General features: G+C 40.3%; 2 protein-coding genes across 4 annotated transcripts in view; both read left to right on the plus strand.

Moving 5' to 3' along the window:
• ST13 (ST13 Hsp70 interacting protein) overlaps nucleotides 1-20,478 on the plus strand; it is a 33,048-nt gene extending 12,570 nt beyond the window's left edge. For both annotated transcript variants that reach the window (XM_090272376.1, XM_090272375.1), the window contains exons 5-12: nucleotides 1,887-1,953; nucleotides 7,881-7,965; nucleotides 8,101-8,211; nucleotides 11,388-11,490; nucleotides 12,627-12,743; nucleotides 14,333-14,381; nucleotides 17,482-17,594; nucleotides 18,278-20,478. In XM_090272376.1, the coding sequence (XP_090128502.1) occupies nucleotides 1,887-1,953; nucleotides 7,881-7,965; nucleotides 8,101-8,211; nucleotides 11,388-11,490; nucleotides 12,627-12,743; nucleotides 14,333-14,381; nucleotides 17,482-17,594; nucleotides 18,278-18,406 (774 nt within the window). In that variant the 3' untranslated portion in view covers nucleotides 18,407-20,478. The remainder of the gene's footprint in view (nucleotides 1-1,886; nucleotides 1,954-7,880; nucleotides 7,966-8,100; nucleotides 8,212-11,387; nucleotides 11,491-12,626; nucleotides 12,744-14,332; nucleotides 14,382-17,481; nucleotides 17,595-18,277) is intronic.
• Nucleotides 20,479-24,642: 4,164 nt separating this feature from the next.
• Nucleotides 24,643-27,398, plus strand: part of SLC25A17 (solute carrier family 25 member 17) — a 34,050-nt gene continuing 31,294 nt past the window's right edge. The window contains exon 1 of one of the 2 annotated variants that reach the window (XM_090272379.1): nucleotides 24,643-24,823. In XM_090272379.1, the coding sequence (XP_090128505.1) occupies nucleotides 24,770-24,823 (54 nt within the window). In that variant the 5' untranslated portion in view covers nucleotides 24,643-24,769. The remainder of the gene's footprint in view (nucleotides 24,824-27,398) is intronic. The other variant, XM_090272380.1, reaches the window with a different exon arrangement.

The raw sequence follows: 27,398 nt of genomic DNA on the forward strand, positions 1-27,398 counted from the left end.
TTAATTCTGTTAAATTCTTTTGCTGGTCTTACTGTTCTTTGATTTTTCCTGACTCTTGCTCATTGAGATACCTTTTTTACTGTGGATTTTGTGTGTTATTTTAACTGTGAGTTCTTTGAAACTTCACCAATGGAAAGTTTTTGAGGCGTGGGGAGGAGGCATGTTCCTCTAAAGAATATGTTTGTCTCTGGCCGAGTAGCTCCAGTGGTTAGAGCATCACCCCAAAACACCAAGGTTATGGGTTTGAACCCCAATCAGGACACACATAAAATCACCAATGAATGAATAAGTAAGTGGAACAAATTGATGTTTCCCCTCCCTCCTTTAAAATAAATAAATTTTTTTATAAAAGAGAGCTATGTTTGCTTCTATCAAGACTCTGAGCTGGAAGGACACTGTATGCTCAGCATTGGTTTTTTGTTCTTGGTTACAGAAGGAATGTGAATTCTACTGGGAAGGCTGGCTTGTGGCTGTGGATTTATAGAGGTGATATTTTCTGTATGGCTGCCCCTTTAGGACAGGTTTATTTTTGGTTTACCATTATGCTTATAGGCATTTGGGGTTCCAGAATTATTTTGGAGGGTATCTAATTAAATAAACATTCTCTTCACCTGGATCTAAACTTTGTTTCATGTGTCCTACACCACCTTCAAAAATGGTGACCAGGTTTGACACCTGCTACAGGTGAAAGCAGACGGAGCACTTGACTATCTCACTGGATTTCAGGCCTTCATTTAGTCTTGTTCCTTGAGGATTTCTATATTCTTAGGTAAAGATGGCTTTTCAAAGGAGATTTTTAGACTTGTTTAGGGCATCATATGCACCATATAGCCATAAACTGATGTTGTCTTTTTTAATCATCCTGGCTTTGTAAGGTGTCTTATTATCTGGTAAAGTGTTCCTTTCTTCGATCTTTTAAAAAATATTTTAAACTTTGTCTAAAACTTACAGGAATTTTTGTTGGATATGAATTTGAATTTATTAACATTGGGATAACTTGAAATATTCAAAGTAGTCTGCCCATGAACACGGTATAATACCTGGTGGCCTTAGGTAGAATTAGAATTTTGTGTTCCGCTACATGAAAGTTTTGTGTGATCTTGGAGTAGCATTTTGTTCTGTTATGTTTTATAGTTGATTTTTGCTGATGTGGGGAAACTGGGTTTGTTTTTTATGCTGCTCTTGTTTCTGCAAACTTTATTGAGCTTAGTTGATCTAATAACTTTTTGCTTCCTTTGGGTTTTCTATGTAAATACAAATAAAGACAGCTGGGTACCTTTCCAATTCTTACCCCTATCAGATTATTGTCTTAATGCTTTAACTGGCACCTTTAGTGATGCTTCGCACAGTAATGGTGAAAGAGTGGGTTTTTCATGGTTAAAGAAAACTCTTAACTTTTCATTTGTTTGCTATGTTTTTGTTGCAATAATCATTTACTGTCAGCATCTTTTTGTGTGTGTTCTGTCTAGTACAGATGCTCAGTAGATATTTGTGGGAACAAATTAGGAGATATTTCTTTCCTAAAGATTGGAACCTAAAAGGAACTGGCTTTAGTTACTTCTTGTGAGGAGATTGCGTTTTAATATTTGTGACAACTAGGCAGGAGCTGGTAAGACAAGGGCAGAGCGGCATGTGTCGGTCGGGCTGAATGGGACCAAAGGCAGTGTCTGCGGCAGGGTGTGGGGAGGACAGTCCTTGTTTCAGGTAAACGATTGAATCTCGTCCTGTGTCATTTTTGCTGTTCAGTTGTCATAATTGTTCTCTCGACTGGAGAAGAATGAATAAAAATGGAGTTTGTGACCACCTCATTCCTAAAAAGCCCAAATCGCTTTCTTCTTTTGTTTGCTCTCTCTGCTACTTCTAAGTCCGCCTTCGTTTGCCCCTAGATAACTGAGGAGATGATGGATCAGGCAAATGGTAAAAAAGTGGCTGCCATTGATGCCCTAAATGATGGTGAGTGATTTTTACTCCTTGCTGCATTTCTGTGAGATTCGGGATATTCTCTACCTCAGTAACTGCTAAAATAGTGGGAAAGGGGAAGGGAACTTAAATGTATTGAACGTTTTATACTGGAGAAGTAAGTATTTTATTTTTCACCTAGCCCTTCAGCCTGAGGCTGAAATCATTCAGGTATCAGTTACCTTGCCTTGGGACGGAGACGTATCCTGATGTGACTCTGCTTTCCTTGAATCTTTTTTCCACCAAGAAGAGTCTTTAAAAAGGTGGAAAGTGGGGGTTGGGGAGAGGAGGGAGAGGGTCAAAGCAGGACGAGGGATAAAGGGGGGCAGAAAGAGACTTGACTTTGGCTGATGGGCACGCAATGCATTATTCAGGGGGTGTTTTGTTGGGTTGTACACGTGAAACCTGTATGTCATGTGACCCCAGTAAACGTGAACGAATGAATGAATGAATGAATGTCCCTGATTCCAGTTTGGGGATATTATTGTTTACCTTTTTAAAAGTCCTCTTTTGTTCTGGTCATCTCTTAATATTCCAATGAGCCTCTTTTTTTCTTCAAGAGAATACAAATTGTATAGAGCCCTGGCTGGTGTGGCTCATTTGGTTGAAGATGAGGCTGTTGGTTTGGTCCCCAGTTGGGGTGTGTGTGGGAGGCAACTGATCGATGTCTTTCTTCCCACCCCTGCCACCACCCTCCCTCTCTAAAATCAATAAACATTTTTAAAAATTAAAAAAAAAAAAATCCCATAAAACTTGCTGTGTCTTTTACCAAGGGGATGTAAATTGAATCTTTGGGTCTGAATACATCCTTGAGGGGCATGTATGAACTATGAAAGGTAAGGGTACAATGCAAAAAATAAAAATAATAAAAGGTGAAAGGCTTTCCAGAAAAGTGGCGATAGGACAGTGGCCCTCAACTTTTTGCGTAGTAAAACCCTTGAGAAATGATGCGCATAAGCAATATTGTCAGCTCATTTATTACTTAGTTCACTTGTTTTGGCCTACTGTCTGTGTTTTTGAAAATGTCTTATTTATTGACTTAGCAATAGTTAAGAAAATGAAAAGAAAGCTTCTGCCACCTAAAGTCACGTTCTTTTCCATATTTCTTTCTAAGTTATATTCGTGAATAAATTTAACCTGGTTTAATCTTAGAATATGTACAATTTCAAAGTATATCCTAAGGGGACAGAACACTAGCATTCCCAGCCAGGGGTTGTAGGTTCAGGCCTGCACCTGGGTCGGAGAGGCAGGAATGCAGTTCAGCGCTGGACTTAGGAACCGCCGTGCGCGGGTTTGAATCCCAGCTTTGGCACTTACTAGCCGGGTGCGTTTCTGTTTTCTCATTTGTCAAATAAGGATAAGAGTACCTACCTAATAGGAGCAAACGAGTAAATATGTGTAATATGCTTAGACTAGTACCTGTGAGTATTCTTACTTATTAAGGTAAGGCCTTAGTGTTTCCAACTATTACGTTGTTAGTAAATTTTTATTATGATTTTTCAGTTGAATGTGTTTATTCAACAAATATCTATTGAAGGCTTTCTATGCTCCAAGCAGTATTTTATTATTGTTTATTTACTTATTTTATGTTTTATTGATTATGCTATTACAGTTGTCCCAATTTCGTTTTTTTTTTTTTTTTTTTTTCCTCCCCTCCACCCAGCACTACCCCTCTCTCCCCTCTCTCTAGCAGTCCCCCAAAGCCACTGTGGTTGGGAGTGTGGTGAGTGGGGGGTGGGGAGCAGTAGGATTGAGGTCAGAGAAGCGCCTGGGGGTGGGAAGTGGGCAGTGGGAAGGCGGTGAGGAGGCTGTGCAGGTCACCAAAGACCTTCGAGGACTGGGGGCTTTACCCTGAAGGGCGATAGGAAACAGGTGAGGGTGTTTGATTGGGGAAGTTTTATAGTGACCTGAATTTGTTTGTCTTCTTTGTTTTTGTTTTGTTTTATTCTTTCAGTTTTTTGTTGGTCTTTTGTTCTTTTGGATTTCCTTTTGAAAAAGGTGATTCTTGCTACTTCATGTAGATCAGATTGAACAGGCAGATGAGGGTATATTAGTTTATTGGAGAAGTAGAAGCTAAAATATGAGTTGATGTGCCAGAAATATATTAGAAATATAACCTGTGAGGGAAAATGGGTGAGCAGAGGGAGCTGGAGGAGTCTGGAAAGGCACTGAGATGATCATGTAGGTCTTACCCTTGTGTGGGAGACGGAAGGAAGATTGTGTAGGAACAGTCGTCAGCTGTGAGTGTGTTTGTGGACGTGTTTCTTAAAAAGTCTTGGAAAGCCGCCCTGGCTGGTGTGGCTCAGTGGGTTGAGCACTAGCCTGCGAACCAAAGGGTCTCTGGTTCGATTCCCAGTCAGGGCACATGGTTGGGTTGTGGGCCAGGTCCCTAGTTGGGGGCACCCGAGAGACAACCACACATTGATGTTTTTCTCTCTTTCTCCCTTCCCGTCTCTCTAAAAAAAATTTTAAAAAGTCTTAGGAAGCCAAAGTTACCCATTAGAGGAGTTACACATCTAGCAAGAGTGGGCCTGCCTTGGTATCCTTGCTGTATTCAGTCATTAGCTAGGAGTAGCTTATGAAGTCAAGGAAGATGGGATTCTTAATCAGTTACACTCCCTACAACAGATCTAAGGTGCATTTTCATGACCCCACAGAAGGAAAGCAGGAAATCGAGTCTCATTTTGGTATTTCAGCTGAGTACTGACAGTGGCTTGGATTAGCGCAGAGGTTCCCAAACCCTCTCTGTGTATAGTGCCCTTAGTGTCTGGTCTTTTTCACAGCACTCCTAGGTGAAAACATTCGCACAAGTGTTTCATTTATAGTACAGATTTAGTGTCTGTGCCCTAACAAGGCAGTGATGGTTTGAAAATAATTCGTACAAATGGTTTTCTAATCCGTTGAGTATATAGGTTGCGCACTAAACAGCTCCTCCTGTCTTGGAATCATGTTGGACACTGCCCCTCTCGTTTCCCATTCTGCACCTGTTTCTCTTCAGTTCTTCTCACAGCAGCTATGTGAAAGCAGCTTTTCAAAGACAGCAAAGCAATGTCGCGTTGACACTGAGCCACGCGGAGGCAGTAGTTGGCTAACACGCTGCCCTGTGGCCCGTTGGTGCTCGGTGGAGGTCTTGGGACCAGGGTGCTAAGTGGGGCGTGGTTCGCTTCCGCGAGTAGTTTGAAAGCAGAGATGAGAGGATTTCGGTTTGACGTGGAGGTTGATGAGTACGCGTGTACCTTGGAGATGATTGCACTTTGCGTTCCAGACCACTGCAGTGAAGCAGTTCTCGCAACAAAGTGAGTTGTAGCCTTTTGCTAATAGAGGCTCTTGCCTTTGAGTTGCTTAAAAAAGCAACAGCTGTGGAGCACAGTAAAATGAGAAATGCCTGTAGCTGCCATGCTGTCACCTTTTGTAAAAATTTAATAGGGCACAGCCTTGCCTGTTGGTGTGTTGTCTGACTGCTTTCCCACCACAAGAACAGGATCGGATAGCTATGACTGTTCTGGTCTGCAAAGCCTAAAATAGTTGTCATATGGCCCTTTGCAAGAAAGTTTGCCAACTTCTTGAACTACACTGAAAGGGAGAACCATTTATTTAATTGGAAATACAGGGATAAGGGGTGGTGACTAGACTCGGAGACGGCATAGGAATTAAGAGTTCAGTTTTGAATGTGGTAGGTTATAGTTGTTTATTAGACATCCTAGTGTAATAACTTGTAATAGACATCTTTAGTAACTGATAAGGCTGAACATTGTTCTCCCTTGTTTTGTGAGTTCTGTTAAGGTCCTTACACGTTTATTAATTGAATAAATGTTTTCAAAGTGAATTGTGGCATTTACCTTAAAATTCTGTGCTTATCTTGCCTCCCCATGTTTCCTGTGTCCAAGTAAATTAGACTTTATGCAAAGAACTGTTCTAATTTTTTTTTAAGAGTTTATTTATTTATTTTTAGAGAGAGGGAAAGGGAGGGAGAAAGAGAGGGAGAGAAACATCAGTGTGTGGTTGCCTCTCGCACGCCCCCAGCTGGGGATCTGACCTGCAACCCAGACATGTGCGCTGACTGGGAATGGAACCCAGTGACCCTTCAGTTCGCAGACTGGTGCTCAATCCACTGAGCCACACCTGCCAGGGCTGTTCTAATTCTGTTATGTTTTATGTGTTGAATGACTTCAGTGAAGGGGCTAATGAACAGAGGAGCTAACTATGTGAATAGGTACAATAATGTGGGTTATGCTTTGCTTTTCTTGAGCTTTTATACCATTCCTGTGAGTTCAGATAATTTTTCTTCATAAGCCCTGTGAATTAAGTAGGAATACTTTCTTTTTAATGATTAAGAGATTATAAATACATTTATTGGTAGTTTACTGAATTCCTAATGCAGAGAACAGAATACAAAGAAGTGAGGACTTGAAAGGAAACACCTTAAAAAATGCAACATATGCACATACATGTTTACTCAATGTTACATCCCTGTTTAGGTTTACAACCAGCTGTAAAGCTAATTCCACAGCTTTCATTCTGAAGGTACTTTGATTTCTAGTGCTGTGGTGTGTCCTCATCCACTGTTTTCTCTGTATTTATACCAAGTAAGATTTATTTTATGTCTAACTTAAAAGCAAGACTCTGAGCTGATAGTGAAGCAGCCAGGTAAATCAAGAATTTAAAACAGCTCTTTAAGATATGATAAAGCCACACGAAAGACAGGATAAAGCCACCTCCATCCTAGAGATATTAATACAAAAGAGGGCATTACAAGAAGCAAAAAGAATCACAGAAATACCAATTCTATTCTAAACTATAAACTTTTAATTCTAGCAATAACTCAATTAGAGTAGCTTAGATGTCTTTGTTCTACAAGGTAATACTATTCGTTCATTACAGTTTCTGACTATACCCAATGAATAATTATCAAGTCTTAATATTCTTTTTTAATAACCCAAGAATATGATTTATATATAACAGAATCATCAACAAAAGAGGCCTTCAAACATATTGCTAAATGCTGCAATATAGTTTGGTGGCCAGATTTCAATTTAAGTAATATCACTGTTCATAAACTATTTCTGACTCCCAGCCCAATTGCGTTCTGCGCTGTTACTCAGAAATACCCCACCCGCCTTGCTCTCAGAGAATTGCTGAGATGGATGAACTTACGACAATTCTGCAGGGCCTCTGACAGGACTGCTCAGAAAATGAAGGAGTTACAAACTATGATACAGTTGTGATAACATGGCAAGCTTACATAACTGAATTTTTCACTATAATAACAGCATTACAAAATTACTGTGACACTTAAATATCAGAATTATTTTTTCCTGCTAATTATAGAAAAAGTTTTCTGACTATATTTTTGATGAGTAGGCCATATCTGAAATAAACACTAAGGGAAATTGAAGAGAACAAAAGGAACTCTTCATTTTTTAGATACTAACAATAAGCAAAGCAGTTTACAAATAAATATAAGATCAAACCAGTCCTTTTTGAAGAAAATACAGCTCACTTTCAAAAGTTCTATTTGGTTTGTGACTAGACTTACAAGTGTTAAAATAAACCAAACAGATTCCATAAGTAGGAATACTTTGTTAAGTTTAATTTTATCATTTTAACTTAAAGGATAAAAGAAAACCTAACTAATGGAATATGACAAAATTGATTTATTCTTTAAATTTTATCCATTTACTTTTTCTCAGTTAAAATTTATGAGTCCTAAGAGTATGGTATTATCTCTGTCTTGAATGATTTACAGTATAGGTTTGATAAAAGTTTGCTTTGAAGAGCCAGTTTTGTATATTAATTTAGAAACTAGTTTTATTTCTGATCTGAATAAAGAATGTGAAAGACTAATTGGACAAGAGATCCAACAGTTTTTCTTAATATTTTTATCCTCTGGCTATTTCTCAATAACTTTGGTTTCATCGTAGGTGAACTACAGAAATCCATCGACTTGTTCACAGATGCCATCAAGCTGAACCCTCGCTTGGCCATTCTGTATGCCAAGAGAGCCAGGTGAGCGCTCTAAGCAAAATAGCGTCCCCTCGTGAATAATTTCCAATCATTTATTTAATAGACTTGCTTCTGTAGTAATCCCAAATATGTTACTGTTTTAAATGAATGCTTTTTAATGTCACACTTATTTTTTAGTGTCTTCATCAAATTACAGAAGCCAAACGCTGCCATCCGGGACTGTGACAGAGCTATTGAAATAAATCCTGACTCGGCTCAGCCTTATAAATGGCGAGGGAAAGCACACAGGTAAATAATAGAATTTATTTATTTTCAGAACTCTTTATTTAAATCTGATGTTTCCTAATATGCTTTCTTAAAAAACCCAAATTGCCTAAGATTTTAATTTTAAAGTTAACAATTATTGGGGAACTCCCCCAAAATGGAATTATCTTCTGGAGGGCGGGACCCTTGTAGTACAGGCTTCCCCCATAGGTGAGTGTTTTAGGAGCCCATCTGTATCAGCATAACAGCAGGCGTTGTTGTGAGAGGCTGTTTGGCTTCAGTGAATTTTTTTTGAAGACATTCAGCGTGTTTGCCCATTTCATGATGGGTGATTTACAAGCACACCTGTCCACCCCTCACTGAGTGTTCAGCAATGTTGGACCAAAAACACAGGACCCCCATGCCCCACCCTCTCTATTCACTTGATCGCCCTAAGCAACTTTTTTTGTTTCCCTGGATGAAAAAGTTCTCAAAGGGAAAGCTTTTTCTGATGTGGAAGAGGTGAAACAAAAAATAGCAGAAGCACTAAAAGTTACATGGACGAGTTCAGAAACAGTTTTGAGCAATGGAAAAAAAAACCTCAATTAGGTGTATTGCACCAAATGGAGAGTACTTTGAAGGTGACTCAAGTTTAAACATGTAAGAATAAATACACAATTCTTCATAAATAAACTTTTTTTGGAGGGTTTCCCCTCATATATGTACCCAATATGAAGAATTGAGGAAATATCATAAACAAGAAAACAAAAGTTCTTTACTCTTCTTATTCAAGGAAAATGACTGTTAACAGTTTTTGACCACAGCCAAATTTAAGGTAAGGATTTTTCTGAAAATTATCTCCAAGAAAAAAGAGTGTCCTTTGTCAGCCAAACTCATAAACAGGACTTTGTCTAGAAATAAATGACAAAGATTTATTCAAGGGCTTTAGAGGGTTTGCCTACTAGAAACACAACTAAGCAGTACCCACAGCTCAGAGTTCTTACAGTAAGAAGTACATTCTTGAGAAGAATCAGTTTTGCAGGTTTGGTTTTGTTTTTTAAGGTTTTACATTTTATTTATTTTTAGAGTGAGGGAAAAGAAGGGAGAGAAACATTGATGTGTGAGAGAAACATCAGTAGGTTGCTTCCCGCAGGTCCCCAACTGGGGACCTGGCCCGCAACCCAGGCATGTGTCCTGACTGGGAATCGAACCAGCAACGTTTCAGTTCGCAGGTTGGCAGTCAATCCAGTGAGCCACACCAGCAAGGTTGGTTTTGCATTCTTAGACCCCAGGTTGGTCCAAGGTGGTACTCATCAGATGTCCTGTTGTCTAGACAATGAAACATTTTCTTCCTGAGGTCATTCTGAAGGTTTGATTTATGGCCAGGGATTGATGCACAGTACCTGGTGCACATCCAGGTATTGATGTGAGACTGGAAAGTTCAACAAAAGTTTTAAGTTCCTGGAGTCAAGAATAGTAATTTCCTTATGCCTCAGCCTACCAGAAGCTTGACCACAGTGACTGTTTCTTCCCTATTTCTCACCTTGTGTCAGGGCCCTTACGAATTTTCTCTTATTTTCAGACTTTCTCTTTGCAGCTTAACGTTAAACAACCAATATACAATAAAAGAAGGCATTCACTAGGCTCCAACTACTTCAGTCCATGCTAAGTCACCTGAAAAGTCAGAGAGGGGGGCAAATAGTGGTTTTAACCCAGATTAGTAATCATTCCTGGAAGCAAAATAGTGTCATACAAACAGGTATTTTATGGGTTGGGGATGAAATATCCAATGATGTTGACATCTTACATGGAACGAGAAAGTGCTGGACTTCCAGTGCGGGTGGATATGAAGGTAGATATTCTTGGGACAGCTGTCCTTACGTGACTCAAAAATTTGCTGTAGTGATTATTAAAGACAAATGTCAAAGAGACGGGTAGAAGGTTGGAATGGAATTTATTAATGTTCCACCAGTACAGGCAAGCTCATCCATTGCCCTTGATCCTCCTGAGACCCCACTAGTATTTGAGCATCTCCTTGCCTTTTGGTAGAACATAGAGTGAACCCATCCTGTACTTTTCCTTGACCCAGATTAGAATAAATCATTTCTCTAAAAAATGATTTATTTTTGTGGGAATTATATTTATAGTACAAAAGTTTGGCTATTACATGTGCTCATTGCTTTTGTGATGTCCTGTCATTTCAGTGGACAGAGTTAGGAAAAAAAACATTTTGTAAGTAATGATTTTAAGGGGAAAAGTTATTAAATTTTGGGTTTATACTTAATGTGTTTTGTATTTTTGACACTATTATCTTAAAGTCAAAATCTTCGTCCTTAATATATTTACCTACTTGTGTGTATTTACCATATATATAAGAAATTATTTCAAAATCATACCTTAGAGATAATATAATTTCTAAGATTTAAAGTTCTTACATATATCTCCCTGAAGATATACTGTGGGATATAGTATCCCCCTGTGGTTTATGTTGTCAGTGTGATTAGCCTCTTTTTTTATTTTTTATTTTTTTTTAATTTTTTTTTTATTTTGGTTTTTCAATTACAGTTGTCCTCTTTTCCCCTAATTTCTCTCCCCCACCCAACCTTTTTTTTTTGTTTTTAATTGGTTTAGGGTTTGCTTTATTTCCATCCTTTCTAGTTTAATATTCATCTTTGAGTATGTAAAGCATTTTCATGTTTTTTGAAGAGTCAAAACTGAGTTTGAGATCACAGGTACACCCGGAGAAGTCTGATTTCCATTGCTATCCCTCTACTCTATTCTTACCTATCCCCACCAACTCTGATGTATCATTTCCCCCCTTTTTAAATAAAATGTGCACACATGTATTGTTTTCTATCTTATATAGAAGGCAGATAGCATGTTAAACATATGTATCATGTTAATTGTTTTTGATTAACTGAAAGTTGTGGGTCTACACAATTTTTAAAAACTTCATGATAACGAATTAAGTCAGTATTTTTAACTTTTTAAACATTTTTTAGTAGAAAAACAGGCTTAAAGTTAATCATAAAGGACATTTAAACTCCTTCAAATTTTTGTAGGTGAAACATAGTAATTAAATTGGTTCGTGAAAATTTTAGTTCAGTATTTAACTTAAACCTCTTCTGTGGTACCCTTTTTTATAATAAGGAAGAAAGACACCATGCTGCCTAAGTGAAGGTGTATAAAAGACTCCTAAAATGAATTTAAATCTGTTTCAGACTTCTGGGCCATTGGGAAGAAGCAGCCCATGATCTTGCCCTTGCATGTAAATTGGATTATGATGAAGATGCTAGTGCAATGCTGAAGGAGGTTCAACCAAGGGTATGTTGAAGTGGAGAAAGGGAAGGTCATTCGTGTGATGGTCCATGGCTTTGGTACTCAGCTGCCACACAGATGCACAGAAACAAACATTTGGAAGGTGTCATCTGTAATCACTGAAGTTGGTGCTCAGGAAATCTCTTTAGGTTTTCATGCTTTCGTTTTTCATGCTGCCTTATAGTGAGCTCTATTATTTCTTTGCAAGCCTAACATAGAATTATAACCAAAAAGAAATGAAGTCGGGGGGAGGGCAAATAAAAAATCTGTTAAAATATGAACCAAGATTGAGTTTAGTCTGTCCTTATTTATTATAAGTATATATAGCCACAGTATAAAACATGAGGACCCTGTGGTAGTTGACAAGTTTCATCCTTTTAAAAACGATGATAATGAATCCAAAAGATAGAATATTCTGTTTCAAGATCATTTCTGTCTGAATTGTCAGTTAAATTAACATTAATGCATTCACATGGTAAATCCTTCAGCTTTGTAGGAAGTTATACTACCAAGAATTTATTCCCAAAGGTTTTAGGTAATACAGATTGTATTTAATTTAAATTAACTATTACTGTTAGAGACTTTTATTTCTTTTTCCTTTTCATAACAGGGCTAACTCAGTAAGGTTATTGTATGAGATATTCTAGAACATGAGGTTCTTAAAAAAATCATAAGCTAAAGTAATGGCTGAATATGAATCTCTGACATTTACTTTATTCTCTGAGTAAATAATAGATTCCATATATTTGTCATGGATGATGTATTAGTGCCTGGTACATATATTTTCTCTTAATCCTTACAGCATTTCTGTAGACGTACATGTTCTCTCCCCCCATGCCCCGCATTTTATGGGTGAGGAAAGTTAAGGTGGTAAATAACTGGTGCGTGTGTTCCCAGTTCCTGCCTTCCCATGGCAGGTATCAGACTCTAATTATTTTGTAATTAGAAACCTAATGGTCTTTCTTGCCCCAGGTAATTGAGGTTTATAACACTCAGGTCTTTTTCTGTCAGGTAAATCTGTCATTGTTCAGAACCCTATCTTACACACCTCTTCACAAAGAAAAGGAATTCTTTAACCAAACTGTAGGTATGTGTTGGCTTTATTCAACTTTTAGATCATTTTTCTGTGGCTCTTTTTCTAGGCCCAGAAAATTGCAGAACATCGAAGAAAGTATGAGCGGAAACGTGAAGAGCGAGAGATAAAAGAAAGAATGGAAAGGGTCAAGAAGGCTCGGGAAGAACACGAGAGAGCCCAGAGGGTAAAGTGTCTGTAGCTCGGCCATTACAGGGGAATGGACGGAGTAGAGCTCGTGGGGTATTTTAATTCCTGGCTCTTGGTTAATGCTGCCTGCAGTGGTGTAGGATAACGATGAAGATAGTTTCCTTTCCCTTTGTTATGTAATTTGTGGGGATACTTTTAGTCTTCAGATTCTTGGTTGTTGTTTTTTTAAGATTTATTTATTTTGGAGGGGGAGGGAGGGAGAAACAGAGGGAGCGAAGCACCGATGTGTGAGAGAAACCTCTTGTACACATCTTGACCTGGGACTGAACCCACAACCCAGGCATGAGCCCTGAATTTTTTTTTTTTTTTTAATGATTATTACTATTATTATAAATGTTTTATTTATTTATTTTTAGAGAGAGGGGAAATGAGGGAGAAAGGGAAAGAAACATCGATGTGCAAGAGAAACATCAGTCAGTTGCCTCTTGCACCCCGAACTGGGGATCTGGCCCGCAACCCAGGCATGTGCCCTGACTGGGAATCGAACCAGCAACGTTTCAGTCCTCAGGCCAGCACTCAGTCCTCTGAGCTACATCAGCCAGGGCTAGTCTTTAAATTCTTAAGTGAGTTTATATTTCACCAATTTATAGTATTGTGTTATCCTAAAATCAGGGATTTTTCCCTGTCACGTAATAAAACCTTGGCAGTGATTATGTAACAATGCTTGTCCCGGTGTGTTAAAATTTGTAGTTTGGTCGCAGCTATTTAAAATTGACTCTAGCTATTTAGTTACAGTCATATTATATAAAACATAGAAAAAAAATTATCCATAATTGATGTACCGTATTGTTACTGCCGTTCCCTAAGGTTTCTCCTAGTTTTATTTTTCTATGTTAGTCTTTTACATTGATGCTATCAGTTTTCATCTGCTTATTTTTAACATTGTGAATAAAAGGACCTAAAGCTGTGTTACAATTGTATAATGTTACATTCTCACGTTTTCTGTCATTTCATATTTTTAAGCATTGTGCTTGATTTTGGGGATTATGGTTTATAATCTTCAAAAGTAATTTTTACCTTTATGTCTTGATGACTTTATAACTGGTTATGAGAGAAATTGATGTATATTTGCTTTTACTTTGTGTTTAAGAAAGTAGCAGAACACAGCGCATCTTTAGTTGTATTTGTTGTTGAGTTACGTGGTGGAGTTTGGAAAAGATGAACCTGGGCAACAGTGGTCATGGTAGCTTTAGTCATCTTAACTGTGTGTTTTTATTTTGGAATTTAAAAATGATAAGAATTTAGTTTTTATAAGCGTGGACAGACATATCAGTATTGTAAATTACTTTCCAAGGTCTCCCCACCCCCCAAGTAGAAGTAAAACATTACTTGGAATCAGTATCAGCAGTAATGCTCATTGAGAATTTAATTGGAAATTTTGGGGGCTTGTGATCAGGTGTATTCTTTAGTCCATTATTTCCATTTGAAATTTGTCATTCTTGTAAGTCCTATATAACTACCTTATTTTACAGGTTTTTTTTTGTCGTTTTTGCATGGATAGGGTGGAGGTGGACAGCAGGACTCTTCCTGTTACATAATTTGTTTCTTTTTTTTTTTCTGTTAAAGGAGGAAGAAGCCAGACGACAATCAGGAGCTCAGTATGGCTCTTTTCCAGGTATTTCTTTTTTTTTTTTTTTTTTTTTTTTTGAGTGAACCTATTAGTATTGTAAATAATGAGTATATTCTGATTTGAGGACTCTGATATGTTTATTGTATTTAATACCATTAGTCCCTGGGACGCTGAAGAATCTTTAGAATGTTAGCCTCTAGAAAGTTTCATTCTAATAAAAGTTTTATGTTAGTAGAAATAGAGTATATTATTTTTCATATATTTTTTAAAAATAGCTGACATTTATTGAGGCCCGAGCATTGTACCTTTATTAAAAGACTATTAACAATTGATTGTGATGGATTCCAAGTATTCCTAAATAGCTATAATGGAATTTTGTCCATTGGTATTCATGAGATAGTAGGTAAAAGCACTATATGTAATTATTAAGCACAAAAAAATGTTTTAAGGGCAGTGTAAAAATAACACACACTGTTCCCTTGTAAGTGTCAAGTGATCAGAAATTATTAGTGAGGCAAAGCATTGAATGATACCATAGTCCTGTATAATGCAGGTAAAAGAGCAATTAAAAGGGCAGTCAGAGAATGAATGAATACTTCCTGAATGAGGCAGTATGAAATGTGTATAAAAGTCAGAAAGATATTTTTTAAAGTTTGTAATTCTAATGATACCCTGGCTGGTTTGGCTCAGTGGATTGAGCGTCGGCCTGCGAGCTAAGTGTCGCTGGTTCGATCTTCCAGTCAGGGCACATCAGAGAAGGAAAACTCTGACTCCAAAAAACCTCCGCTGCCTTGCGGCATACCTCTTCAGGGGAAAGGCTAAGGGAGTAAACCCCGACAGAAAATCCGGAGCCGGAGTCCCTAAGGCGGTTTGACGTTGTAGTCATCACCGGCAACTCCTGCGGCGCACCTGAAGCCAAGCTGTATTGACTCCGTCTTTCCCTTGGATCCTTCAGCTGCGAAGAGAGGGGGGGTCTGCTGCATGGGCAACAGCAGACCCTCCATATCACCCTGCCCAGGCTCTGTAGCTTCAGCTTCACTGGAGAGGACACTCCAGCGTCATCGTAAGATGTCGATTCAACACGGGAGGAGACAGATACCGTGTCACTCCCGAGTCGGACTGCACAGCCATTCTCGGCGGTGCAGATAGACCCTTAAGAAGCTACACCATCGTCTCTCGAGACGGACGGCTGCCGACGGGGGAATTCTAATGGGGAACCAACTGTTTAATAGTGACCAGCTTTCTCTTAAGGAGTGTTTATAGAGGCAGCTACACACCACTTCTGCTTTTATGCTTACGTGCCACTGGCTAAAAAAGGTGGCCTCTGTTCTGAAAGGTCATGTGCCAAGCAACTAAAAAAACCCAAAAACATACATTGGGGATGACTTGCCGTTTGAAGAAAAGGCAAGAAAATTTTAGCTCATATCTTACTTCCTGTTTAAAATACAATTTTATGTCAGATTCCTTTGTTTTAGAAAATGATGACTAATGTAGACTAGTTCTAGAGTTAATTTTTTGTTACATAGCTGTAATTACATAGATTTGACAAGCAGACAGGTTAATTGTTATTGCACTGGACCAATAATTTTTTATGGGTAGAAGCTAGTTTCTCAGTTAGTAGGAGCAGCAAGAGAAGCTAGACATTTTTAGACCCCTTAGGTCTCCTTATCTGTGATTGTTAGTTATTTCTGGGTATGTTTAAATTATTGAGGCAGGTGCTAGTGACTTTGTAATCCATTTTTTTTTTTTTTTTTTGCTTTTTGATGGCTTTATTACATTCACTCTTGATCTGCAGAATATTATTATTACCTGTATTTTCCTTCAGAATGTCCCTATGTTGGTATAATTGTTATCTGAGAATACTTCCAGTAGACATAGAGTTAGTGAAAAAAAAGTAGGACATAATTTGGGCACATAATCTAAAAACATGCTGGGAGAATTAATCCTTTTGCTAGAGCATTGTTCTTGCTAAGAAGAAACACCAGGAGTGCTTGTTAAAAATGCAGATTTTCACGTTTACTTTCAGAAATTTTGATTCTGTCTGGTGTGGAAATAAAAGTCTGTAGCTTTTTTTTTTTTTTTTTAAATAAGATTTTATTAATTTATTTTTAGAGAGAGAGGGGGCAGGGAAGGGGGAGAGAGAGAAACATCAATGTGTAGTTTACCTCTCGCACACCCCCACCTGGGGGCCTTGCCTGCAACCCAGGCCTGTGCCCTGACTGGGAATCAAACTGGTGACCCTTTGGTTTGCAGGCTGGCGACACCAGCTAGGGCTCCATAGCTTTTTTAACAAGTATTCAATGTAGTACTTGAAGGCATAACTGCTTGAGAGGAATATAGTTTTTATTTTTATTTTTGAAAGAACTGAACTCAGTATGCATTAACTTTAAATTGAAACAAATAGTATTAAAGAAATTTTGTAATTCCAAGGGAATCTTAGCTTTCTCTTTATTTTAAAGTAAGATTAGTTTTCTTTTTATAAGAGTTTTATTGCTAGGGGAAGAAATGAATCCAGAAGGTCGCAGAGTCTGTTTTACAGTCTTATTTTTAAGAGAAAATTTGAAGGTTAGAAATTGTATCTTGTTACATGTATTTAGAATATTCAGACTACTTTGTGTTTAGTAGCGTCCTTTTTCTTTGTGATTGTCTGTGTTATTTTTATTGGTAGTGTCAACATAAGAAATGTCCAGACGTGTAGAGAATGTTTTTAGTTTATTTGAGCTAAAACCAGTGACAGTTGCTGGGAAGCAAGCTCTCAGATGCTCCAGTTAATGACAGATTTGCAGTTTCTTTTATACATTTTAAATTAGGGAGGGAACATAAGGAACGTGACAGGAAGGTGGGAGACAGGAAGGTGGGAATTGGGTTGTATGGTGGTTACTACTAATTTCAAAGGTGTGCTAACCTAGATTCACAAAAACAGTGGACAGGGCTGGCTTAAGGCAAAGATAAAGCTTTTGCTAAAGAAGGTATATGCCTCACGCCTAGCTGCCCACTGTGACCTGCCCAGTTAGGAATTTAGGATCAGATCGCCCTGTGAAGGTACTTTTATAAAACCCCCTTTTCGTCCGCGGTAGAAAATAGCATACTGTAGATCAGTTGAGAATTTGGTTGGTGTCTGTAGTTTCTCCTGTGTTTTTCGTAGGTGGCTTTCCTGGGGGAATGCCTGGTAACTTCCCTGGAGGAATGCCTGGAATGGCAGGAATGCCTGGGCTCAATGAAATTCTCAGTGATCCCGAGGTTCTCGCAGCCATGCAGGTAAGACTTAGAAAACCAGAGTGGAACTTTCTACCACTGAGGCATTTCTTTCATACTTCTGTGTGGGGACAAAGGTTACTCAGTTAGCCAGATTTTATTGATCTGAATTACCAAATAGTTAACTATGCACTTTTAACATTCGTTTTCTTTCAGAATGAGTAGCTCGCGTTTTGTTTTGTTTTGTTTTGTTTAAATCCTCACCGGAGGACATGCTTACTGATTTCGGAGAGGGGGAGGGGAGGGAGAGAAACGTGATAGGTTGCTTCTCACGGGCACCTGCACCACAGCCGAGGGTCGGGCACAGCCCAGGCCTGTGCGCTGCCCGGGAACCGCGCCGGCCACCTTTCAGTTCGTGGGCCGAAGCTCCAGCCATCTGGGCCAGACGGACCAGGAGAGTAGCTTAAATTTTTAAAAATTGTTTATAGGAAATTCTTTGTAATGGTGGTATTTACATCCAGTTTTTTCCTTTGAATCAAAGTTGTATATATGTATATATATTTAATTAGTTAAAGCAACATAATTGAGTTTGACTTTGAAGTGCACATATTTATACTTAACGGGGTTGTCCACACCCCAGATAACTTGGTCATGACAACATTAGAGGATTTAAGAAAACAAACTTGTTGACCCATAGAATTTTTAAATACTTTAAAACAAACAAAAAAACAGACCTTTCTTTGCAGGATCCAGAAGTTATGGTGGCCTTCCAGGATGTGGCTCAGAACCCGGCAAATATGTCAAAATACCAGAGCAACCCAAAGGTTATGAATCTAATCAGTAAATTGTCAGCCAAATTTGGAGGTCAAGCATAATGCCCTTCTGTCAGCTAAAGCCCGTGCTGAAGGAAAAGCAACTTGGATCACCCAACGGATGTCGCAATAATACAAACCAGTGTACCTCTGACCTTCTCATGAAGAAAGCTGGGGTGCGTTGAAGAGAATCCCTACCCCTCTGCCCCCAATGCAGCTGTATGTAACATTTTACAGTGGTTAGCCATTATGGTATTCTTTCAGATAATGTTTTCCTACTAGGAATTATAAAGTTTAAACACTTTTAAATCTTAAAAATATTTAAAAGGAAAGGGTGTGTTAAACCCTACAGTTTTCTTTATTAATCGTTTTGGTGTTTTCCTTTGAATTAATTGGGCAAAAGATACTTCAGTATGGAAGATTCATTGCTCAGTTTGAGTGAAATAAAGATTTATTAGTGGGAGGCAAATATAACAGTTAAGTAGATAAAGTTTGAGTTGAATATATGGTTACTGAGGCATTTTGATTTCTCTCTTTAAGTGCTTTATTTTTTAAAAAACGATGTATTTCAATAAAATTACTGGGACCACCAGTATTGCAGGAGACCTGGGTAGGCACTGGAAGGGCTTGGTAGGGCAGCAGTAGTGTTACTACATTTTAAATGACACGTGCCCTTGTGCAGATGCATTTACATCTTACACTGTGGTGAAGGGATGATTTTTATAATGCTGCAGAGAGTTGGACTGCTTAGCTCTGTTCTTGCCTGATACATAAAACTAATGTTTCATATTATTTCCACAAAGGGGAAATAAGGCGATACTTTCCTTTTTATACTTCTGTGTTTAAAATTATCTTTTCTGGTCAGAAAATACCCAGCTCTTTGTCAGCTTTCTACTTGTTTTTACGTTTCCCCCCCTTTTCTGTTTGGGCTAAAGATAGTCCTTTTCCACTGGCATCATCGCTGCTATCGTTCACAGCATAATTGTGCAAGCATATTTAATGCTGTGTTTAACTTACTATGTAAAGCATATAATGATTATGTAGGGTAATACCCATAACAACTGTAGTTTTCTACTTGGCTAAGAGATTCCTATTTTGGGGAAATTTTACCATATCAAAAGATGTTGGGAGGAGGGATTTCCTTTGATGTTTGGACTTCTACTTAGGAAATACCAATTGAGTTTATATTTGGAGAGAGTATGAGGCTTTAGTTCATTGAGATATGTAGAGGGGAACCTAAGTTTTTGATCGAGCATGAATTATAAAACGATGAGATCCATGGCGGTTCTTCATTGTAGAGTTGTTGGTATTATGAAGATTCATTGTCCTCCTATTCAGCTCTTATATACTACAGCAATATTTCCACCCCTCCTTCGCTCTCCAGGGATAAAGAAAATGATAGATTTTCTGTTGTATATTCAATTCCTATATTAAATAAGACCAAGTCCCTGCACTGTTCCAGGAATTTCTAGGTTTCTACCTAAAAGCAGTTTTAAGGGATGAGGCCCTCTGTACTTTGCTTATTTGAAGAATCAGTGCTAGGAGCAGGGAAATAAATTTCATGCAATTCATTTTCAAAATAGCACATATCTGAAATCACAAGTTGATTCAGGTTCTAACCCTTTGCCATACACAAGCGGATAGAAATGCCTGTGTTATATAAGTGAGAAAAACCTGTATGCTAATTGAGCATGCTTTTTAAACCTTTAAAAACACTCAGCATATAAACTAGCGTTTGAGCTTGCCAGTGTTTTTTGTTAATGCGTGTTCTCCTTTCTCAAAATGTCTAATGTACACTGTGAATTACTCAAGACCAGTTGCTTTTGAATTCCTTATTTGATCTGATTTACTTAACTATACATTACCTAAGTACATTTTAACATTGCAAATACTACCTTAAAAGGGTAAAAGTAAAATTGGTCTTCTGAAAATGTATTCTGTGCTTATAGACTTTTAAGTTCCACAAATAAAAAATGCATTCATTTTCATAGAAAATATCATTTATAAACAGAAATGTTTTCTTGTGCTAATAATGCTGTAAGAAGGAAAACTGAAGGAATTTTTTTCTGCTTAAAAATATATAGTTATTGGATATTTCTAGCTACATCAAAAATAAAGTATGATTTTAAACTGGATATTGACTCCCCACCCCCCCTTATTTTGCCAGCACATGTTCTATTTCTTTTGTCTCTAGCACTCATCCTAAGTGATTGACTGAGCACCATAGGCTTCAGATTATAAAGTGCTGTTAACAAGGACACCCCCACCCCCACCCCAAATACAGTAGCCGAAGTCAGCAGTTTTTAATCTTTTTCATCTCATGGCACACATAAACTAATTACTAACATTCTACAGTACAACAAGATATGTTTTTTGCCAACCTGACACAAAACAATAGGTAGAGTTTTCATTGAGTTATAAAAAATAATAATAGTACTTACCTACCCTTTTTGCTCCAAAGTGACTTTTAAAAAAATCAGGTCCCTATACTTGTATATAAGGATTTCTGGTACCAAGAACTAACCAGTCAGGTGCAACCTTATTATGTGACATCGCCAAAAAGGTGCAGCTCTATTATATGACCTATATATACATCTATGGTTCAAGGCAGGACATTCGCACTGGACAGCTGTTGTGTTGACTGTTGTCATTTTTTTTTTTTTTTTAATTTGACAATCTAAGGGAAAAGAGGTCAGTGCCCCTGAATAAATAGTTGGGTATTGCATGTTTTGAAAATTCTTGCGGGGGGTGGGGGTGGGCGGGACGGGGGAGAGCATTGGGGATAAAATGGGACAACTGTAATAGAACAATTAAAAAAAAAAAGAAATTCTTGCCGGACACTGGTTGAAAGTTGCTGACCAAAGTAAAACAGCTTTAATTTTCTTTCAAGTAGCAGTCCAGAGGTAAGCAGTTCTACCGTACTCCTGCTTGCTCTGGTGCACATCTTTTATCCTGAGGAAGCGGAGAGGGTTACAGGGAAGCACATGCTGAATGACTGAGGCTAAGACATGAGCTAACGTTTTATTCTCCTACTTTATTGGTCAGCTTTTCTTGGTCTTGAGACCATATTATAATAGTCCATAGTGGTGTGGTCACATGCCCAACAAAAGAATTATTATATTAACCACAGAAGAAATAGAGAAAAGACCTGGGGTAACGTGTAGCAGTCTGCCACACTGGGCAATACTGGCCTAACGGGCTATAGGGAGAAACAACATTAAAGATTTGATCATAACTAAAATTGATGCACCCAAGCAGGCACACACATCAGGTAAGTAGTACTTACTCTGTGCCAAACACTGTGTAATCAGTTTGCAAGTGTTGACTCAGTTTCTGGTATGACCTGAAGGTAAGTACTCTGTTTTATACCAAAGAGGAAACTGAAGCACTTACTTGCCTGGGATAATACCCCTGATTATTTGTGGAGCTGAGATTTTCACCATACTTATAGTTTCAGAGGTCTTCCTGTTAAATTCTATGTTCTGCTGCCCCTCTCTCTGTTCGAGGTTGCTTCTTGTAGAATTGTTCATTACTTTTGAGAAATTCAAAACTAAAATGTACACTTGAAAAGGAATAGCACAAATCATGGGGTGTGCTGATGGGCACATCCAACAGCAGTTTTTCCTATTGGGGATGTAACAATTGAAGTGCTTAGTCCACTTGGGGCAGACTTAATAAGAGGGACAAGAAAAAATTAGTTTTAAAATTTACGGTGCAGTGATTTTTTAAAGTTGAATCTATATCAGCATTAACCAGTGTAGCATACTTAATAGAGTTTAGGGAAGAAAATTTCCTGAAGTAAATAGTCCACAAGTATAGTTAACACAATAGCTGTAAAACTTGAAAAAGGACAAATTTAAACAATGTGGCATATCAAGTTGGCAAAAGTTCTAAATATCCTGACAATTATTCAGTGAGACCTTTTGTCTAGTGCTGATGCTTCCATGTAAATTCATAATTTTCTATAAAGTAACGATAAAATACATGAATTCTAAGTATTAGGCAGACCCAGATTAGCAAGGAGGTAAAATAATATGTAATTGGCACTTTTGAAAATCTAGGTACCTGATATATCAACTAGGATGTCCTTAAAGTTCACTCATCTGGATCACTATGGTATTTTGGGTTGCAGTATAGAGATCTTAACCAATGGTGGTTAAAGTATTTTCTACAAATTTTGTGAAAATAAACGTCCAGATAGTAGCTACATACTGAAATGATCAGTTCTGGCTAGTTTCCTTTAGCTCATTTTGTACTGATGGCTTGGGTATAAAGAGAATGATGCTAATTTTTTATGTTGTTGCTATAATTTACAGAGCCCTCTAAGGAAAAATATGTAGTTGTGAATACTAAGTTAGATGTAGAAATGTTTAAAACAAGAAAAATAATTTCTGAAAATTGGAAATAAGCACAACTATTGTACAAATTTCCACTTAATGAGTGGAGGTAGTTATATCAGAACTACAAAGTTCCATTTAGTATATGTTGCACCTGTGTAATTGTTACATTTTTCATTGTGTGCTCTGACTTTGTGGTGTTTTAAGTAGGAGATTCCATCTTTTTTTTTAGATTTGTTGTATTTTTAGAGAGGGGAAGGGAGGGAGACAGAGAAACATCAGTGTGTGGGCTGCCTCTCGTGCATCCCCAACTGGGGACCTGGCCCACAACCCAGGCATGTCCCCTGACCGGGAATCAAACAGACGACCCTGTAATTCGCAGGCCAGCACCCAGTCCATTGAACCACACCAGTCAGGGCAATAATTCCATCTTGATCCAAATATTTTTTGATAGCTGGGCATGCAGTCTGCTAGGTTCATGCCCTACACATGGGAATTGGGGAAAACTCAGTTACCATCATAAAGGGAAAGTGCTCAAAAAGTGTTTATTAACTGGTATCTACATATTGCAGTATACAGGGTGGCGCAAAAATAGGTTTACATTTGTGCGAACACAAGTTTATTTTCCATAGGAACAACTGTAAACCTACTTTTGCCCCACTCTGTATTGATGAGAGCTGCTAGTTTGATTAGGAATCAACTAGAATTTTCCTTTGCTTAACTTTTTCAACAGACAAGCTTGTCTCTGTTTCTGTCTTCATTGGCCTGGATCTGTGCCTTGATGACATGAAGCCATTCTGACAATAGGATTATCTATCACTAATTCAACCACCCGTGTAGATACCTCCAAATCCAACTACACGTTTCCCCAACTCACCTTTCACTTAGCTTGTCGCTGTCACTAGCACCACCCTAATTGAAGGGGAACCTAGGTGGAAAGAGATCTTAACCAGTGGCAAAATATTTTGTGAAAACATGATGGTAAATTGTTAAGGCCCTCTCTTGGGGAGTAAATGTAATAAAAAGAAAGCATAGACTCTGGCATGTAGTAAGGGAATTAGGAAACTGATAGACATACGTGACATTGGTACCCCAGTAAAGTGAAACTGGAGTCCTGAAACGTGTCTCACAATGTAAGGTAGAATATTAGGTTTAGAAATGTTCTCTCCAGTTCTGTGTAGTTTGGTTCTGTACGTTGCAAAGTGAGGGAAAAAATAAGTATTGATATTTTGGAAAGTGCAGCTACATAAATTCGCTTTTGTAATCCTCACAGCAAATGAAGTTGTCAGTACTGTATTAACACTCATTTCACAAAGTAGGAAATCAGGAGGTTAAGGAACGTTCCTCCCTGCATCTGACTATTTTGACTTCCCGATTTTAGCTCACGTTCTCTTCCCACCACACCCGAGGGTTTTCCACAGGGAAGAACCTTGAGCAATGGACGTTTTATTTCCTCTTGGCCAAAACGTGACTTTAAAAATACTAGTGAGATTCCTGGCCCCATGGCTCAGAGCATCACCTGATACGCCAAGGTTGCGGGTGCCATCCTTCGACAGAGCACATTCAAGAATCAACCAACGAATGCATAAATAAGTGGCACAACAAATCACGTTTCTCTATAAAAAAACATACTAGTGAGTAAAAACACAAGTCGCAAAGAAACATGAGAATTTGAATCTCTGACTCTGACAGCCATCAGCTTCTATCATGGAGGGAAGCAGAGAAAAAGGAGGCCATCTAGGCTTTCTGCAGTGCCCCCGTCCTGGGAGTGGGTGTGAAGCAGGACTGGGGCACCTAGGAGGCTGCCCCTTCGCTCCTCGTGGGGAACCTACACCACATAGTTCCGCCCCGGGCAGGCCCCGGGAGCCAATCAGAGCTAAGGGGGTGTTCCTAGGCCCGCCTTTTTGTCTTCCCGCCAGGGCGGGCTCGCGCTGGGAGACTGGACGCCCTGTGACCCGGAAGTGGTTGTTCTGTGGGAGGCGGGCCTGAGAAGGTGGGACTCGTGACGCTTCGTCTGAGACTCCGGCGCATTCTCGGTTGGTCGCAGCTCCTGCGGGAAAAGTACCTGAGTCCAAGGGGAACTGCACCAATGGCTTCCGTGCTGTCCTACGAGAGCTTGGTCCACGCCGTTGCCGGGGCCGTGGTGAGGCGGGGTTTTCACGCCCGGGCCGCTGCGGGGTGTGGGGTTTCTCAGGGGTCACTCTTCGGGATCTGTCGGGGGGGTGGGAACGAGGGGGAGCGTGAGGGTTAGGGTCTGGGGTGCCCTGTGGGACGGAAAGGATGAGCGCTGAGGCGGGAAGCTGCTGGAAGAATTCGGAGTGGGGGCCGGCACCCCGCCGCCCCTGGCCGCCGCTGTGGCCTCCCGCAGCCTGACTGGGGTTGGGACAGCGGGGGTCCCGCATCCGCACGGGGACCGACCGCGGCGGAGGATGAGCTGCTGTTTTCTTTGGCTTCTGCAGTTCAAAGGCCAGGCTTCCTCTGCCCCACGCCCCCCGTGCACACACGCTGCGCCTTCCCTGGGCCGGGAGACGACCGGGGGACGGAGCCGTGTCGCCCACTCACAGGCTGACAGCAGCCCGTTTCACGCACCTGCCGCGGGCCTGTGGCGGCGCCTACCGGGTAGGCTGTTTGGGGCCGGCGTTATCGGTGGGAGGTACGGCTTAGCTTCTTAGCCAAGGTCGGGGTTGCTGCGTGCCACGGGTGTGGGCCGGGCCTTGGGCTTCGGGGCGTCTCCGCTCATGTGACACCCCAGACCCTTTTCCGTGACACTTTCCGCTCTCGACGTGGGCAGCCTCTCCCCCTGACTGCCCTTCCTCGTCTCCTCAGCTGTCACCCTGTCCACGTGCACCTGCAGCAGCTGGAACCACCGTGGCTTCCGAGGAGTATCCCTGATCCCTCTCCTCTTAGGCCCCCCAGGACTCACGCAGAGCTCGTGTTCCCTGAACCCCAGCTCCATTATGTGTGAGAGAGGCGGCCTGCGAACCTCACTTTCCCAGTTTGTGAGCTCGGGTTATTGCTACGTACCCCACGGGCTTGTTAGACTCAGGGACACGACAGCTCGCGGCACGCGGCACGGCCTGGCTCAGGGGTCTTGGTGTGTCTGTAAAGCCACAAGAGCCCCGCGGCCGCGTCAGGACGCCGAGCTGGCAGCTTGCTTGCCCCGGGGTAGGACGGGCACGGAGGCCCGTGTGCCCGAAGTGGCGGGGACAAAGAGGCTACCAGGGTTCGGGGGGGCCGAGTGTGCAGCGCCGGGCCGGCGTAGGGTTCAAGCATAGGCGCCCTGGCCGCACGGGCGGAAGCAGGGACGCTCTCAGGGAGCGGTTACGTCACCTCACGTCATCCACGCAAGAGATGACGCCGGCGTGGACCCGGGTGGTGGCCGTGGGGCCTGTGAAAGGTGACCGTCAACTTGGAATATGTTTATGAGAAAGTGCCACCCAGGTTTGACGGTGGGTTGGATTTGGGGTGTAACAGAATGAGGGGTGGTTGACTCCCACGAGTGTTTGGCTTCAGCGACTGGAAGGGTGATGTTCCCATTTACTGAGGGGGTGAAGGCCGTGAGGGAGAAGGTTTCGGGGGAAACAGGAGTTTGGTGTTGGGCTCGTTACATTGTAAATGCCTAAGAGCAGTGATGAGACTAGATGAGTTCACCGAGGAAATGAGTGCGAACGGAGAGAAAAGGCTCAGAGGCCGAGCCTAGAGCACCGGCACTAAGAGGCCGGGGAAAGGAGCCCCGGCTGCTGTGGCTCAGGGGATTGAGCGCCGGCCTGTGAACCGAAGGGTTGCCGGTTCGATTCCCAGTCAAGGCACAGGCCTGGGTTGCACGACAGGTCCCCAGCTGGGGGCACTCGAGAGGCCACCACACAGTGATGTTTCCTCTTTCTCCCTCCCTTCCACTCTCTAAAAATGAATACATAAATAATTTTAAAAAATGAAAAATAAAAACGGTTAGGGAAATGACATAGCACCAGCAACAGAGACTAAAGAAAGGCTGGTCGGGTAGGAGGAAAACTAAGAGAATGTGGTGTTCAGAAGGTCACACGGAGAGGAGTTTAGACCAACTGGGTCAGAAACTACTGATGAGTCAAATAAGATGAGAACCGAGACTTGACCATTGAATTTATCACCATGTTTGTCAACAAGAAAAATCCAGTGCTTACAAGAGAAGACCAGTTTGGATGGAATGACAGGATGACTAGTAAGAGTACATGGAAGAAAAATTGGGAAATATTTGCTCTTCTTTTTTCTTTCAAAAAGCGCCATTTATTGAACACTTACCGAGAGCTTCCTGTGTACCCTGCACCGTTCTAGGTGCTAGAAATAGTGTGGAGAGCAACGTGTTTTTCTTCATGAAGTTCGCATTCCAGTGGGGGAGTCAGACCGTAGTTGAGTAAACAGACTACAATAATTTTAGGCAGTGTTAAGTGTTAAAAACGAAATAAAAGAATGGTTGGCAGACTTTCTGTAAGGAGGCAGGGGGTAAATATTTTAGACTTCGTGTGTCGTCTCTGGTGCAGCTACTCATTGCCACGATAGTGTGCAAGCAGCCATTGACAGTAAGTAAATGAATGGGCAGAGCTGTGTTCCAATAAAATCCTATTTGCAGAACCAGGCAGTGGATTAGACTTGGCCCTTAGGTCATGTTTTTCTGACCCTTGCTGTAGAGAGTGACTAGGGAAAGAGATGCTATATTTCTATTGAACCTACAAAGGCATTTC

Source organism: Furipterus horrens, unplaced genomic scaffold (genome assembly GCF_987537825.1).
Source record: "Furipterus horrens unplaced genomic scaffold, mFurHor1.1.pri manual_scaffold_4, whole genome shotgun sequence".
Lineage (NCBI taxonomy): Eukaryota > Metazoa > Chordata > Mammalia > Chiroptera > Furipteridae > Furipterus > Furipterus horrens.